At 37.6% G+C, this 17,169-nt stretch overlaps 3 protein-coding genes across 4 annotated transcripts; all 3 read left to right on the top strand.

Moving 5' to 3' along the window:
* The first annotated feature begins 2,311 nt into the window (after positions 1 to 2,311).
* On the top strand, positions 2,312 to 9,330 carry LOC126786483 (sodium/hydrogen exchanger 6-like). Its single transcript, XM_050512319.1, has 22 exons — positions 2,312 to 2,561; positions 2,632 to 2,683; positions 2,762 to 2,821; positions 2,909 to 2,933; positions 3,029 to 3,114; positions 3,202 to 3,313; positions 3,744 to 3,806; positions 3,902 to 3,921; positions 4,004 to 4,101; positions 5,385 to 5,413; positions 5,513 to 5,544; positions 5,634 to 5,681; positions 5,783 to 5,843; positions 5,924 to 6,021; positions 6,124 to 6,199; positions 6,295 to 6,314; positions 6,554 to 6,651; positions 6,744 to 6,853; positions 7,356 to 7,439; positions 8,449 to 8,552; positions 8,643 to 8,725; positions 8,890 to 9,330. The coding sequence occupies exons 1-22, from the start codon at positions 2,363 to 2,365 to the stop codon at positions 8,943 to 8,945; spliced, it is 1,614 nt and encodes a 537-aa protein (XP_050368276.1). The 5' UTR covers positions 2,312 to 2,362; the 3' UTR covers positions 8,946 to 9,330.
* Positions 9,331 to 9,968: 638 nt separating this feature from the next.
* Positions 9,969 to 13,291, top strand: LOC126788558 (protein ENDOSPERM DEFECTIVE 1-like). Of its 2 annotated transcripts, none has more exons than XM_050514558.1 (6): positions 9,969 to 10,822; positions 11,145 to 11,264; positions 12,228 to 12,344; positions 12,444 to 12,533; positions 12,833 to 12,940; positions 13,138 to 13,291. In XM_050514558.1, the coding sequence occupies exons 1-6, from the start codon at positions 9,992 to 9,994 to the stop codon at positions 13,189 to 13,191; spliced, it is 1,320 nt and encodes a 439-aa protein (XP_050370515.1). In that variant the 5' UTR covers positions 9,969 to 9,991; the 3' UTR covers positions 13,192 to 13,291. The 2 variants fall into 2 exon arrangements, with proteins under 2 accessions (XP_050370515.1, XP_050370514.1); XM_050514557.1 differs by having other exon boundaries at positions 13,120 to 13,291.
* Positions 13,292 to 13,968: 677 nt separating this feature from the next.
* LOC126788166 (uncharacterized protein At3g52155, chloroplastic) lies at positions 13,969 to 16,703 on the top strand. The gene is made up of 5 exons (XM_050514129.1): positions 13,969 to 14,244; positions 14,321 to 14,420; positions 14,495 to 14,674; positions 15,338 to 15,455; positions 16,406 to 16,703. Exons 1-5 carry the CDS (start codon positions 13,980 to 13,982, stop codon positions 16,463 to 16,465), a joined length of 723 nt encoding a protein of 240 aa, XP_050370086.1. The 5' UTR covers positions 13,969 to 13,979; the 3' UTR covers positions 16,466 to 16,703.
* The last annotated feature ends 466 nt before the right edge of the window (positions 16,704 to 17,169 follow it).

The following is a 17,169-nucleotide window of genomic DNA, read 5'->3' as shown; positions in this document are numbered from 1 at the left end:
GTCTTTTCAGTTCTTATGTGAATATATTTCGGTGTTGTTTTCTGGTGTGAGTATCTTTAGATGAGTTTTATTCAAATGTGAGTGTCTTTCCGTGCGAGTTTTCATTTGTGAGTATCTTTCTGTGAGTATTTTTTTTCCATTTCTTATGTTAGTATCTTTCTATGTTGGTTACTGATATGAGTGTCTTTACTTGTGCATTTTTCTAATTTGAGTTTCTATTTTTTTTGTATGCTTTTATCAAAACAAGCTATCAATTGCAAGCTATCAATTGAAGGGATTTTTCGTGGCCACTTTAGAACAACGTGCATGATATGTGTTCAAAGAGATTTTTTTTGAATCAAACGTCAACTCATTTGTATTTCAACAGACATAACCAAAATAACACACCCGAAGGCCGAGAAAAAAAAACTATTTCTTATAACTCAATAAACTAACTATTCCTAAGTAAAACTAGCTATCCTTAGGTAAATCTAGCCAACAAAACCAAAATTCACCCACATTTACATGGTTATGAAGTATAAAAACACATGATACATATGATGTAGAAGACATGAATAAATTGTAACGATCATATCATTGTATCATTGTGACACGATCCAAATTATGCAAATGCGGCAGATGGAGCTCTCTCCTGCTCTGTCGGGTCCTTATCCAAGGTGACAATCAATTGATCTTTGTCACCTACATACATCGGGCTTTACCACAAGCACTGCCAAAGTAGCCTTTGGTTTCACATAAGCACCAACTTTGGACCTCTTTTTCTTTGCAGCCATTTGTCTGCCACATAGAAAAATCCTAGTCTGTCCATCATCCTTTGAGGCCCAATCAAACTCCCATCCACTGAGAGTCAGAGTCATCCCAAATGCAAATCTTAGAACGACAGCAACATTGGTAGATTTTTGCCAGGACACGGAGTCACCGACGAAGACCATACTAAATTAGATCCGCCAGGCGACAACGTGGCTGACCAAAAGCCAAAGATGCTTGCCAGCACCGTTGAATATAACAAGTCAACGTAAGCCCTCATACAGACGGCCTGACACCACACACTCCTTTCAGCAACACCATCAAGATCAATTCCCGTCCCGAGAGTAGATATAGATTCATCGAAGCGAAGAGCTGAATCTCTGCTGTCACAAGAACCTGACCAAAATGTACTACTGCCACCTACCTCCCATATGTCGCCATAAGAGCCACTAAAACAAGCCTTAGGCATCCCCTACTGAAAAAACTCTTCCAATGCTTAAAGGAGCAAATCCATTCCACCACCACAAATCCACCACATCGGCCGCATACCACCCACATGGACTCGGATTGAGGAGAGCATCATGGTCGATGCCAACAAAGAACAACAAGAGAAAAAGAAATAAAAGCCAGGAAACTGATCCAGATATCATCCACCACCAAAGACATGAGTGGAGAGTAGAGAATATATGTTTCTGTGAGGAGAAGACTCGTCGTCGCTAGCCATTTGGGACAATTTTGTCAACGTCGCCACTAGAAAACCCTAACAGAGCGTTGATAGTTTCTTATCTAGAAATAATCTCGTGTTCAAGGAGATTTGATTTAAGAATAATAACGTAATAGAATATAAAATATTACTTACGGAGTATATATTCATCTATACTCTTATAACCCAAACTTACTTTATCAACCAAATAACATGTAAAGTTATACATATATTCTTTCACTATATGCTAATTTAAATTCTGCTTAATGATTAAGGAATAGAAAGGTAAATAACAAATTAGAACATACAAAAAAAAATAGAAAAATTATCTCATATTTTATAAGGAAGTTACAAGTATAAACTAATTCCATACGAAAACCTAATGGTGCTGATAGGTATTGGCAGAACCGTAATGTCACGAGAAATTTTTCTGTGCTACCGTAGCACCACGTGACAATATCTAGTGATCTACTATTCAAATCACAATTTGATATGCAATATTTAATCAGAAAAATTATATTTTAGTTATTTTGTTAAAGACTATTTTATGTTTCTTTCTAAAACCCTAAACCACCCTATATTCTAAACCTTAAACCCTAAATCATAAATACACATGAATATCATTTCGCAAATAATAAAAATATGTTAGATTATAATTTTAGTATAATAAATCTACGTGTCAAAATATAATAAATAAGAATTATCACTAGACATTATCACGTGTATTACGATAGCATATAAAAATTTATCGTAAAGAATAATAAATTTATCTTTGTTTCTCGGGGAGAAAAAGTCAAACATGTGGTTGACTGAGATATTAAGAGAGAAAAAGAAAAGGGGAAAGAATAAAAGGAGCGAGTCCGGACTGGAAGTGTGGCAAGTCCGGTTGCGTGATTGAGCAGAGAAACAAAGATGGAGCAACAGCAGCTGATGGCGATGCAGATATCACCGGCCGATTCCAATGGGACGACTCCGGCCAAGGAGCAGCAGGCCGCCGGAGTTGGCATTCTTCTCCAGATCATGATGCTCGTGCTCTCTTTCGTCCTAGGTCATGTCCTCCGCCGCCACAAATTCTATTATCTCCCCGAGGCCAGCGCTTCGCTTTTGATAGGTAAATCGACATATTCTTCCTTCAATTTTTTTCCATCATTTCGTCAACTGAATTATTTATTTATTTGCAGGATTGATTGTTGGTGGACTTGCTAACATTTCCGATACCGAAACTAGCATCAGGTTCTTCCGTAACCCCTAAACCTAATTATTAATCAAACAGGAATTTCTGGCTAACATCTCTACTTTGTTGTTTCTCAGGGCCTGGTTCAATTTTCACGAGGAGTTTTTCTTCCTATTCCTTCTACCTCCTATCATATTATATCCACCACTAGTTACCTTGTTTCTTCTTCTTTTACTTGTTTTACTTGCAATGGTTATGGTTTTCCTTGACACTTCTGTTCTCACTCAGTCTGGCTTCAGCCTCTCACCTGTAAGTGCTGTATGGTAGCCTCTGATATTATTGTTTGTTTTCCTGTTGTATTGCATTGCCACCCATGCCTTATTGATTTTGTTCCATCTTCGCAGAAACCTTTCTTCTCTAACTTTGGAGCGATTGTCACTTTTGCTATCCTCGGCACCTTTATAGCTTCAGTTGTTACTGGTGTACTAGTGTAAGTCTTCTGTTTAATTGTTCACATCATTCGTGGTCACCTCACTATTCTAGACTCATTTGTACCTCCTCCCTCTTCCCGTTGTAGTTACCTTGGCGGTCTGATGTACCTCACCTACAGACTTCCATTTGTGGAGTGCTTGATGTTTGGTGCTCTTATATCAGCAACTGATCCAGTCACTGTCTTGTCCATCTTTCAGGTTTTTTTTTTGCTCTAATTCATATGCCACAATTAGTTTACCATCACACGCTCAATATTCGATGATGTGGATATTTAATGCACCCAAGTTGCAAGAAACATGAAATATGTGGAATCCTCCCTAGAAACAGAAGTTAATTGATTCCTATTACTATTTGTGATTATGAGCTCCTTGAGATGTCCTTGAGTAAATTCAAATCTCCCAGGGTTCCTTAACATGGCCAAAGGGAACACATGTCTTGTTGATGTGTTGTCTAATTCTAACTTCTGCACTTTCTGAATCTGGTTAATGCTCGGTTTTTTCCAAGTATTGAGGAATCATTATCAACTGTGCATTGAACATATTACATATCGGAGTGTCTAGGTTTCTCCCTTTCTGAGTTTCATCAAGTAAAATGAATTTTTAAAGTTATGATGGGAGTGATTTGCAGGAACTCGGCACAGATATGAACCTGTATGCTCTGGTGTTTGGGGAATCTGTTTTGAATGATGCGGTCAGTTTCCATTGCTGTATAGATATTTTATTTTTGGCTAGAGGTCAACCATTTTTAGTTGATGAAATTGATTCCTGTGTCTTGCCGATTTACAGATGGCAATTTCCTTGTACAGGTATGCAAATCAAATTATTCTTGTACCCAACAGTTTATATGTTTGAAGTTCAGGTCTAATCATCCAGTGTTCTTCTATGCAGGACAATGTCCTTGGTCAGGAGTCATGCATCATCTGGAGAAAACTTTTTCATGGTTATCGTTAGGTTTCTTGAGACCTTTGTCGGTTCAATGTCTGCAGGTTAATGTTTAATATCCTTGTCTAATGTAGTCTAGCAATCCCAATATTTCTGTCACTTTTCATAAAAGACAACTCAAGTCATTTTTGTTATCCACTTTTAATTATTTATATTCAAAGGCTATGATACCTAGACCTTTATACCCATAATACAGTTATGGTCATTGCATGAGGCTTAATAGTTAATACCTGTAGCCAACACCCTATCTGAGTCCATAAATCATGGAATCTACATGGCTCCAAGAAATACTTTGTGGTGGTCTCCTTGATGCAGAACAAATATAACACGAACTATAGAACTCGAAGTGTAGAACTCAACTTTAGCTCGAGCTGAAAATAAAAGACTACAAACGCCTGTGAGCCTGTCCATAGTGAGGCTAATATAGAATAACTAGGAGTATTCCTAACATATCTAGGCTCCAATCGTATCCTAATAATAAAATTAATGATATAAATTTTTAGTACTTGCTGAAACCTAAGGAAGCAACGCCAGATCTAGGCTTGGACCTTTGGAATCTTCTTTACCACATCTCCCAAACCCTAATGGTTTTTCCATGTCTATAACTCTAAAAAACTAGTGTTTCATGCCCAGACTACTCTTAATTTATCATTGTGTCTCCTTTATAATTTGAGTGAATTCATGATTTTGAAAATTGATGTTTAAAAACAAAAAGTTAAAGTTATAGAACATAGATGAAAATTAAGCCTTAAGGAGGGTACTCATTTTGGTTCTGGTGGTTGGTGGAATCATAATGGTCCGGGGACATCTTTGTGGATATAGTCTGTAGGTTACTCGTACTTTAGAGAGCAATGCTTGCTTACTCAAATGAAAACGAGGGAAGGGAATGGTAGAAAGGATATAGTTATTAAAATAAAGTGTATGGATAGTATGGACTATTCAGGCTTAGATATTTGTAATATGAGGTTCATGTGACTAATATATGTAATATGTTTTACAAAAGATAATACATGAGACATTGTGGAGGTTGTATGTTGTACTAAATCTGCTGAAAAGCTTTCAGCTAGTGTTGGGTCCAAAAAAAAGGTTTAAATGGTGTTGTTTTGCCAGATTGCAGACTTATCAAATAAACCAATTAATGAAACAGCGGCGTTATCTTGTGTATATGATGAACAAACAGCTTTTAGTCCGTAATGTTCACATCACTCAACGACATGGGCACATTTATCTCCGTCTTTTTGCTTTGAAGTTGCTTGTGCTCTATTATATGAATTATTGTGCAAGCATTTTTATCTCCAGATACTAATGCATTGATATATCTTTGTAGGAGTTGGAGTTGGATTTACCGCTGCTTTGATATCCTTTTGTTACATTACTTATATATTATCTCTGTCGATCTATTTTTGATAAGCTACTGTGGGTAGACTGTATTTGTGAAACCTTAATTTTGAGAACCTTTTTAAGTATGCGGGATTGGACATTGACAAGTGAGTGCTACTCTTATACTTACTCTTTGCCAACTATGGTTAATTACTACATTGTGTGGCAATAACATTGTTGTTTTGTTATCTTTCAGTCTTCAGAACTTGGAGTGCTGTCTTTTTGTCCTTTTCCCATATTTCTCGTAAAGATCTTCTTGAATGTTTCTTTTTCATCAGTTGTGTATGATTTTTAAGGCTTCTATGCTCTCATACGTGAATTAATTTCAAACTATTGTCTTTCTAGGTACATGCTTGCAGAAGGTCTTGGGCTCTCTGGTATTGTGTCAATATTATTCACTGGAATGGTAAATTAAAATTCTCCTGTTTGATTATATTTATGAGAAAATTTTAAAGCTCTGTTGTGATAATGCTTCTCTTTTTTCAGGTCATGAAGCATTACACATATTCAAATTTGTCAGAAAACTCTCAACGATTTGTTTCAGCCTTTTTCCATTTGATATCGTCACTGGCTGAGACATTTGTGTAAGAGAGTTGTTTGTTGTCCTTATGCCAACTAATTAGTCTGTTCTTGCACATAAAAACTCCTGCCTTTTCTCGATTAAAATAGTTTTTTTTTCTCTGCAGATTCATTTACATGGGTTTTGATATCGCAATGGAAGAGCATAGCTGGTCACATATTGGATTCATTTTTTTCTCAATTGTATCCTTCCATGAGTTGTTAATGGTTAAAGTTTAGTTATACTCTACCAATTGAAACTTCCTGTTGTTCCTTAACTCAGTGTGTGATTGCTTCAGATATTTATTGGAGTAGCAAGGTGTTGCCTCAGTAAACCAGTCTTTAGTTTACAAATTGGTTTCATTACCATCTTCAACTTCCTGGGTTATCTTAAGTGGCTAATACAACTAATCCACCTCCAAACAGTCTTAATATTAGTCGGCTATAATAGAAGGCACTCTATATCTTTTAGTGGCTAGTATAATTGTTTTCACTTGATAACCTTGGGTCACTGTATTTTGTTGAATTACTGACATCTGTTTCTCATCATTTGTGCAGGGCGGCTAATGTTTTTTCATGCGCATATTTGGTCAACTTATCCCGACCTGCACATAGACAGATACCAGTGAAACATCAAAAAGCACTTTGGTACAGTGGTACGATGAGCAGAAATTTGTTGTCATAATTTCTTTATCTATATTTATTTTTATAGTCTTTTATCAGTTTTATGAGTTACTGGATTGAGTAGGACTTCGAGGGGCCATGGCTTTTGCCCTCGCTCTGCAATCAGTTCATGATCTTCCCGAAGGACATGGTCAGACTATATTCACCGCAACTACTGCGATAGTTGTTTTGACGGTAGGAAATTGTTGTTAAATTGTAATATTGTTAGTGTAGTGTGAGTTGAATACCTGGTTAGTCATAATTTTCTTAACTGAATCTATATCCAACACTATGCCACTAATCTCACACAGTTAAACTCATTAATAGTAACAAGGATAAGTTGTTTGCTCGATTGTGAAAAAAATTGAAACCAAGTATCAATATATATTCTCTTGATTGTATGTTATTGTATACATACTTTTGTACCTGTAGTTAAGACAATATCTGTTCCAAAAGGGAGCTAAATACTGTTTGAAATAACTAATTGGTCCAAACTCCTATTTTTTTTTTGTATGAAACATTAGTTTTAAATAAGCCATGTTTTTGAAGCAGAGACGCAAACAGTCTTAGATTATTTTCAGAAATGGAATGCCTTTATTGACGTACTTGACACATGAAATGGAATGGGGAATTATCAATGTGATTTTTTTTTTGTGTATGTTTATATGAATGTTAACTTTTCCAACTAATTATATAGGTATTATTAATTGGAGGTTCTACGGGTACAATGCTGGAAGCCTTACAAGTTGTAGGTGATGGCCATGAGAGTACATTGGGTGAAGTAAGTTCTCAAAATTTGGCAAAGATAATGTGATTATTCACTAATTCTTTGCTAATTGTCTGACGATTGTAGTGTTATTAGATCTTATGTGGATCATTCCTATTATCCAAGGGTACTGTACACTATGAATACCCTACCCTACACTCATACAGTAGGGATCCAGGACTGTCCAAAATTGGTCCTTGAATGTCCCACTGTTCTTTGTCTGTTGAAAGGCTCAATTATGTGCTCAAGACTATCTACAGGCACCCAGATACCATATTGATGCCGTAGGGCACTGGCCTAATAGGCTGTCCATGAATTTTGTTCATTTTGCTTATTTCATGAATTTGTCCTGTTTAGAATTGTTTGGTCTCTGGTTCCTGATGTTTCGCTTTGTTATTTTTCCTACTCATTTCTAAAAGATACGTATGAACATGTTATCGAGTTTCTTGTTCATATGATAGGACATTATTGGTGGGAGTACCACTGATGGTGGTATTCTCTGTTTAGCTATTGTTTGGCAGAATATCTAATGGCCTGAGGGAGATGGCAGGGTTTTGATAAATTTTTACTTACTAGATACTAGTTCCTGAAAATAAGGATAGGACAACCTTGAGTTTTGTGTTGATCTTTTGTCTGTGAAAGTGGGATGCAGAAATATTCTATCGTTGAGATCATATCTCATCACATATGTGGTCTTGATTCCTAGGGAGAAGTTTGCTTGTAATTTATATTGCCTTTCGGCCATACTATGTAAGGGTTCTGGATCAAGGGACATTATTTGACACTATGTTACACTCTTTTCGAGCCATTATGTATAATTGTATAAATGCATTTAGTGTTTTAATAATTGTCCTTAATGTCATGGCATTAAGTTTCTTTCCAACAAGAATAAATATAAAATTAGAATCTTATATTATATTTTGAGGATACAAATAAAATTTTCAGATTTATAGCACCATAATTCCCTGGTGATCTCTCAACTGAACAATGTTAACTATTGGGTATGTATGTATATATTTTTCAGACCTTTGATGGTAACCATGGCTACATGGCTCCTACTTATGAAGATGACGAGGAAGAATCATCAGGAAACAGGATCAAGATGAAACTGAAGGAATTCCACAAGAGGTAACCTTTGTTTTTTTTTAGATTTTTTCGTGGAGGAACCTGGTTTTCATCTTGATTTACTTTCTAATCAGCAAGTTTTTCATCCTGCAGTGCAGCGTCCTTCACAGCTTTAGATCGAAACTACCTCACCCCGTTCTTTACAAGTCAAAATGGCGATGAAGCTGAAGAGTTTGGTAAGATAGACTTGACGTGAATTTCATATTAACGTAAAGGTTCTCTGAGAAAAATTCCTACATATTCCATGACCTGCGTCTGTATTTAATTTTAATTTTCCTTTACACTGTTCTATGAACCCATTATATTACAGTTTTTTTATTCTTTTTCATCTCCTTGACAGATGAGCCGATGTCTAGCTCTACAAGAGCACTTGGTGGCTTTCATGGTCATGGCTAATATTCAGGGCGATTCTTCAGAAGAAAAATGTTGGAAGATGGACTCAAGTCGCTCAACTTTGTATATATACTTGATTAGAAAGGGTTCCCAGGAATGGCACAAATGAGGGAATTTGTTTTGCCTCTTAGAACATATAGTGGTGCGGCTATGCATTACCCCTATAGCAGTGTACTGCATCAGGCTTGTAATACTAATTCTTTTGCTAAAACTTGATCATCTTTATGTCAATAGAATTGGAAGTACTAGCACCTGTACGTAAATTTACTCATTTAGTGCTTATACAAATCTGATCGGTGTTAGAAAATTGGGTAAAATTCTACCACAGCTGCTGTTTTTATGTTACTTGGAAATGTAGTTGATGAGTATCCTACCTTGGATTTTTATATTGGTTTATCGTTTGCTATATTCGTTTTTTTAAGTTTTTATTTCCGATAAGACCCAATCGATTTACAGTAGCATTTGGTACGCTGTGTCCTGGTTTACGCACTCTCTGTGCCTAGGCTGGCCTGGCACTTGATGGATGTCACCAATATGTGCCAAAATGAAACAACAGTGTGTCGTCGGTAGATTTCACAACTGTGGCAACGTAGTGAAAAGGCTACTTGTATTTGGATACTGCTGTTCTTCTTGAGTTTTACCTTGTTATATAACAATGCCTGTAATGTTTCTTGCTGTTATTACAGGACATTGTTTTGATGTTAAAAAATAATTTAGAGTTTAGGCATCATGGGCCCCTCATATATTCAACTGTTACCTTAATCAATCGTGGAGGCGTGCCATTTTGAAAAAACAAAAAAAATTGGTAATAATGAATTAAAAATCCGTAACATATGGAGTGTCCGTCGGTAAGGGAAATCTGTTCAACTGTTACGGGGCTATTATTTTGAAAAATTGAACCGTTGCGACTTACCGAAAACAGCCAACGGCTAATTAATAATCCCAAAATTGCACCTAATGGCACCTGGTAGAGCTCTTCCTCTTGAGATTCCCCTAGCTATACATGTAATTTCTTTATACATCGATCTGTGCGTCTATTACGAAGGAACATGGATCAATCGATGGTGGAATCTGGCGCAGCAGCCCCTCATCCTCCGCAGCGGCGGCCAAGGGTGAGGGAGGTGAGCTCTAGGTTTATGTCTCCTGTGGACAGTACTGATCCCCATCCTACCAGATCACCTCTTCCTAGACATAATGTCCCAACTCCAAGCCCGCACCAGCGGTCACGGAGGCACTTGGACATGGAGCCGTTCCGCTGCTCTGACGAGAACAGGCCCACCCCCCGCCCCGAGTCTCCTCTCCCACCATCAGATCAGCAGCAGCCAAGGAAACAGCGTCCTGTCAAGCCTCCTCTTAAAGAGAAAGAGAATGGAGGATTAGCCAAAACTCCAAGACCTGACACACCCATGGTCACTGCTACGCCGAGAATCAGACTCATCAGTCATCAGCGGGTCGGTGCCACTGTCACTGCAGCTTCTAAGCTCTTGAAATCTACCACCACTGAGGTCAATATCCAAGAACATCCCAGCGACACTAGAAGGTGCCTCTCTGATCTACGCTCCTCTATGCCCGAGGCCGATATGCTGCCAACTGTTTCCAGTACTGTCGATGGCAGCCATGTTTCAAAATATTCTGCTTCCCCCTGCTCCCGTTCTCTCAACTTGCCATTGTCAAGTTCCGATCACTTACACTTTCAGTCGGCCAGGGACTCCAAGCCCCCTGTCCCACCATGTTATACCGCAAAGCCAGGTTCAGAACTAAGGAAAGGAAAGAAAGAAGAGGCTCATTCCTTGAGATTGCTTCAAAACCGCTATTTGCAGTGGAGATATGCTAATGCAACAGCAGAGGCTTCCATGCTAGCTCAGCAGAGACAGACTGAGGTAATTAATCAACACTGAGATCCAATTATTGATATTCCTCTTACTTTAAATTTGCTTCTGTCTATCACCTCCACAAGCAGTTGTTCGAGTAGAATCTGGTTCTATATAAGATAGCCAATTGGATCCAGAATGGATACAACTAATTAAACAGCTTAGATACCCCTTCTCATGCATTTCTCCCATCACTATAAATTTCCTTTACAACTTTGTTACTTCCCAAAGTGTCTTTATTAATTGCATATGAATGTTCCTTATGTAAATTTATATATTACCCTAATTACACTTCTAATGCAACATATTCTTTTTCTCCACTTCCTTGCAGAGATCACTCTATTCTCTTGCATTACAGCTAACAGAACTATATGATTCTGTGAAGAGAAAACGGATTGAACTTGGCATTTTGCAAAGAACAAAGACTTTATCGACAATTCTTGAAGCTCAAGTAAGGCTATTGGCTTTAGATGATTTATTTATTGCTTTGATGACTTTATGCAGCATGCTATCCGCCTATGCTTGATCCAAAAGTTTGTATCATGTATAAGCAATTAAGCACTGTTATCTGCATCATTTTGGGCAAGTCCATCATCCCTTTACCTTTTATTTTCATTTGAAAGCAGTATCTGCTAAGCAATTTGTGTAACTTCTGGTCTTATCTCAACTAAAAAGTTTGTCTTGAGCAGCAGGGCGTGAAAATCAGTTTGGGGATAGTAGTTCCCCCTTCATAAAAGTAAAGGGTTAAATAAACATTTGACTGGTTTTTTTCTGGAATTTATCTGGGGAGGTTTCTATGAGTAAGAGGTCTATAGCTAGGTCTTATAAGCATCCTCTAATCGAACATGTTTGTCTTCTTCAATGATAAGAAATGTATCCTACTTGTTATGGTGTTTCCACCATTCCCATTTACACTGCAACTTTAGTTGTGAAAAAAATTATAGTACATGTGATATCAGATTGCTAATGCCAAATTATGTAGTCCACTGGCAGTAATAAGGCTATTGCATAAAAATGCTAAAAAAATTTACATTATAGAACTTCTTTGGCTAATTCCATGCCAACTTGATCTCCTTTTTCGTTTGGGTGGTGTGTGTCTGTCCGCTTCATCGTCAAATGTCAAATCACATGGTTGGGCTGAGAGTTGTATTTGCATTTGCTTCTTCACGTGCATAATGAACTCGCAAGAGAGAGCAATATTATCTTGCTATGCATTGAGGGCAGTGCATATTCTCTTCTTTTTTTCCCCGACAATACTCACTTCCAGTGTCTGATAAAATACCATTTCCTGTTCTAGTTTACCTGAAACATGTTGTTCTTATCAAGTAGTAGAAGTAGTCTACATGTTAATGTACATATCATGGTGCACTTAATGGTGTTTGTAACTCATGTATTCTACCGGACTTTATTTTAGATTCCATATATGGATCAGTGGGTGTCTCTCCAAGAGGATTATTCAATTTCTCTGGAAGAAGCAACAAAAGCTTTGTTGAATATATCACTTCGGCTTCCAATCAGTGCCAATGTTAAGGTATAATTTCCTTGTTTGGTTATAGCTTCAACTTTTTTATACTTTGTTTTCTCACACTAAGTTAAATTTGGTTACCCTGACACAATGGAGACTTTGTAGGCTAATAAAAAAGAGGTAGAAGAGGCACTGAACTCAGCAAAGGAAGTGATGGAGAAAATAATTTTCCATGTTCAGCAATCTATTCCGAAGGTAAAACGACTTCCTGTAACATTTTCATACACAGAATAAGTGCATGACTGTATTTGACATTGTGGAAATGTTCATAACAACTCTCTTTCTAATTTGATTTCATTAATTAAATTATGTAGTTTAGAGTTTGGGTTGATTTATGATAAAAAAAAATCAAGGTTCTCAAAGATAATTGATTAAATGAAGTGAGAAAAAGGATTGGCTCATAAAGTGCAGAAATAAGTTTGTTTGTAGCTCATTGTACATGTGGGTTTGCATTCTCCAGACATAAATTTATGACAAAAAATTTTCTCATTCAGGCAGAGGAAACGGACCATTTGATTTCAGAACTAGCAAGAGTGATTGGTGGTGAAAGAACTCTCGTAGAGGAGTGTGGAAATCTGTTGTCCAAGACATATACAACGCAGGTTTGCCACACCTCTATACTGCTTATTATGTCATCCTTGTATGCTATTAGGCTATGATTTTGTGATGTTTCACCATGTGTTGTACTACGTACTACTAGTCTATAAGCATCTCTTTAAATGCTACTGCATTTATCATCAATTTTCCTTATTTTTTGAATTTCATATTTTCATACCTAGAGAATATGGTTGGCTTTCAGGTGGAAGAGTGTAGCTTGAGGGGTCATATAATCCAGTTGAAGCTTCATTGCTGACCATATAATCCAGTTGAAACAACATTGTTATATCCAATTGAAGCAACATTGCTGACCATATAATCCAGTTGAAACAACATTGTTATATCCAATTGAAGCAACATTGCTGACCATATAATCCAGTTGAAACAACATTGTTATAATCCAATTGAAGCATGCTGACTATATAATCCAATAGAAACAACAGTGTTGAGTTGCTGTCTTAGTGAGCAATGAAGAAGTTGTTGCCGCATGTCATTTGTGCTAGCCAAGAACAGTGTGATTTAGCTGTGTACATAGGTGATATTTCAACAGAAGTAGTGAATTCCCTCTACTTTTCTTTTCAAGGAGACCATTTATATTCCTTTTAAGTTTTAACCACTGTTTCCAGGGGATTGAAATCCACACTGAGTTGTGAAATCCTCCACACTCCCCATTTTACCATTCATATTCCTTGTTTCTTTTCTTGGGCCAATTGCATAAGACCTTTATAAAAGACGAGAACATATCACTAACAATACAATCGAAGTTTACTGCAAGAGGAAAAACAGTGTGGATTGAATCACAATCGTCTGTTGGAGACCCTCTTTTCCAATGTAATTGATTAAAATAATTATTATAATTAAAAAAAGCTCTAACGAAGAACAAATAGTGTTGAATAGAAAAAAGAAAAAAAACTAGTGAAATAATCGCACATTGCCACGTGGGATACTCAATAGTCTCTCAGCTCAGCTCCTCGGGTATGGATGGTCCATTAGTTCATAGAAGTAGAGACTCAGACGAGAAGCACAGCTCAGGGCCTGGGCAGTATGAATGCACTTACTACCCTCTGCAACCATAGCCATACTATTGATTTTAATTGCCACCATCACTTTTCAGCGTCGTGGAATCCCAATTGGCCCAAATTGTTGTCAATTCCTCATCCCAGAAACCGCCGCCTCACTTCGTCTCTGCTAATCGAGACGGTGGAAGGCCAAGTTGCCGCTGATTCTGAGCAAACTCCTCCATCTGTTGCTCGTCGTCTCATTCTGCTTCGTCATGCCAAGAGTTCCTGGGAGGACCCCTCCCTTAAAGGTATTTCGAACTATTTCCTTTCTTTTCTTTTCTAATTTAGAGTTTAGAGAGATTTGAATTTGGGGCGTGCTTATAGATCACGATCGACCCCTGAGTGGAAAAGGACAAGCCGATGCTGTCGAAATCTCTCACAAGCTCCAGCAGTTGGGCTGGATTCCTCAGCTCATTTTATCCAGGTGATTCTCTCGCACTTAATTTGCATTTGATATTGATTGGCCTCCCTCTAATCGTGTTTGTGTTCGGGCTGCAGCAATGCACTGCGAACTAGGCAGACTCTTAAGACAATGCAGCAACAAGTGAAAGGCTTCTTGGAAGCTGAGGTCCATTACTTTCCCAGCTTTTATTCCATTGCCGCCATGGATGGGCAGACTGCTGAGCACCTCCAACATATCATCTGCAACTATTCAAGGGATGACATACTCACCATCATGTAACCTCACCCAACTCCTTACTCTTGTCTTTTGGGGCAATTTTAATTTTCTCAATGACACCTAGTTTCTAAACCAATTCATGGGGTAAGATTCGGTTGACTACTAGCATTGCTTTGTTGGTTCTTGTCACAAGCCTACAAATCTAGGCAAAAGTAGATATGCTTCTTATATGAGTTTTAAGTAATGTTATTGATCCAAAATAATCAACATAAGAAATGCGTATCACTTGCAGTTAACATCAAAAATGTTATTTACCATATGTCCATTCCGGAACGTACCAGGTCAATACCTGAGTCTTCATGGAGGTTTCTTCCCTGGCAGAGTATGGTCCGCAGGGGAATAAGCTTTCCTCCTGGTCCTCAAGGGGCAAGAAGCCCAATGTGGCTTTAGGTATACAATTTAAGAATACGTATATTAATAAGCAACAGACTTTTACATTATGATACCAGTTAAAGCTCACTTAGTCACTTCTCATAACCCCATTTGTTGATTAATTTTTTTTATTGGCTTTCCCAAAAAGTCATTATGCACTAAAAAATCATCAAATTTGGAATGATACTCACAAAATTAATGAAGAGAGTGCAAAATGACTTGAGGGAGTGCCGATATCAGTCCCTTCCATAAGAAGAGCAAAATGTAAGTTTAATATTTGCAACATACAGGTGTATGGGACATAATAGGGGCTGGGAGGAGGCAGCATCAATGTTGACAGGGGCGTCCATAGAACTGAAGACTTGCAACGCTGCTTTGCTTGAAACTACTGGGAAATCTTGGGATGAGGTTGGTTATCTTTCAATCATACCATATTCTTCCATATCATTATTATTTTTTAAACTGTTGTACTTACCCTGTGTGAATTTATTTATTTTAACTATTCTACCTGCTTTTTTTTTTTAATTCCCCTTTACTTGCTGTGTGAACTTATTGTGTAACACATGTTACCCCTGATTAATGTTTTATTCTTTAAGATATTCATGAATGGGGAATGGGCAACTAAGAAAATCTTTCTGCTCAACCTTGATTTGGCCATGTGTGTTGCAATGCCAAAGTTATAATCTCCACAGAATATTAGGCCCTATATGGTTCATATATGACTTTTCAGAGTTGGTTTTGAATTCAGGGTTCTTGGAACTTTTGCGATATGACAATTGGTTTCATAGTCTGCGGTCTCCAAAATACATGTAAGAATTTCTTCACGTTACAAGTTGACCAATTAGTACCCTCAGAAATGGATTGGTATCGACATGACAGTTGGTCAATCTCTGAAGAAGGACAGTAACAGTTCAACCAATTGATAATGAGAATATTGGTACCTCCTAGCGTGATTGTTTCCTCGTTTGCAGGCCTGCAGCTAGCATTCATGCCAACCAAAGACTTTAGAAAGAGCTCTTAGGCTGAGTCTTTGAGCAGCAACACTTGTCTTAGAATTCATTCCTAATAGTAATAGAGGTTTTTTTAGAGAATTCTCAAATCTTAGTCATTACCTCCAACCTGAAGTTTAGGGCTTTCCCATGCTACTTTCCTTTTTCCTCCTATAGTGAATCATGCCACAAGTGGTTGACAGGTATTTGAGTGTGTTGACTGTGTTCTAATATTACATGTTCAGTCCCCCAGTCAGGTTTTATTGCTTGGAGCTACTAAATTGAGTAGATTACGGTGTTTCTCGCAACTGACCTTGTAGTTTCTTTTCAATTTTCTTTCACACTGAAGAACGTGTCTTCTTATTGTAGGCATTTGCTTTGGCAGGACTTGGGGGTTGGAAATTGCAAGGCATTGTGAAACCAAGTTAGCCAGAACTTTGTACACATTCATACTAGCTAGTAGAAACATTGCAACGTAGGTGGGAGCTAGGAAGCACGTTTGCCAGATGGCACAGCAGCAGAAGTTATCCATGACGGTTGCTGCCGACGCATATTCTTACACTTGTTAAAGATAAAAGTTTTGTATATGCACTGACAGGTAAATGTAGGTCTCCTTGTTTTTATTTTGTTTTCAAATATAAGGGATACGTATGAGGTTCCTATGCAATTTCATCGCTTAACCGTAAATTCGAGCTGTTGATGTTCTTGGGTCTGAAAGGCTATATTGTTAGTGCATATATTAATCGAACCGGGAGAATCTTATGAATTCTACTTGCTGAAAAGAGTAAGAGATCTTGCTGAAAAGAGTTTAAATTAAAAAAAAAAACAAATGATTAAAGAAAGAGTCATTTCAAAAAAAAGAAAGAAAGAGTCTTAGTTAAAGTTCAGACATCAATCCGAACCAAAAAAAACGCCAAGGCTTCTTTAAGCAAGCTGATGTTAAGGCACTGGCTGCGAATTAATGCCCTCGCCCGCCTCAAGTTCTTAAGGAAAAGCCTCCGAGTCTTTCCCTCAACAAATACACCGAGCTCATTGTCAGCCTCCAAAAAGAGCGCCGGGAATAATTCAAGTTGTTCCGCCTTAGCTAAGAAACCTTTGGATTATTGATTCTAGGAACTGGTGTAGGCCACCAC

The sequence above is a fragment of the Argentina anserina genome, chromosome 3 (assembly GCF_933775445.1).
Source record: "Argentina anserina chromosome 3, drPotAnse1.1, whole genome shotgun sequence".
In the NCBI taxonomy this organism is placed as follows: Eukaryota; Viridiplantae; Streptophyta; class Magnoliopsida; order Rosales; family Rosaceae; genus Argentina; species Argentina anserina.
The sequence above is the reverse complement of the archived record's forward strand: the minus strand, read 5'-3'. Positions and strand labels throughout refer to the sequence as shown.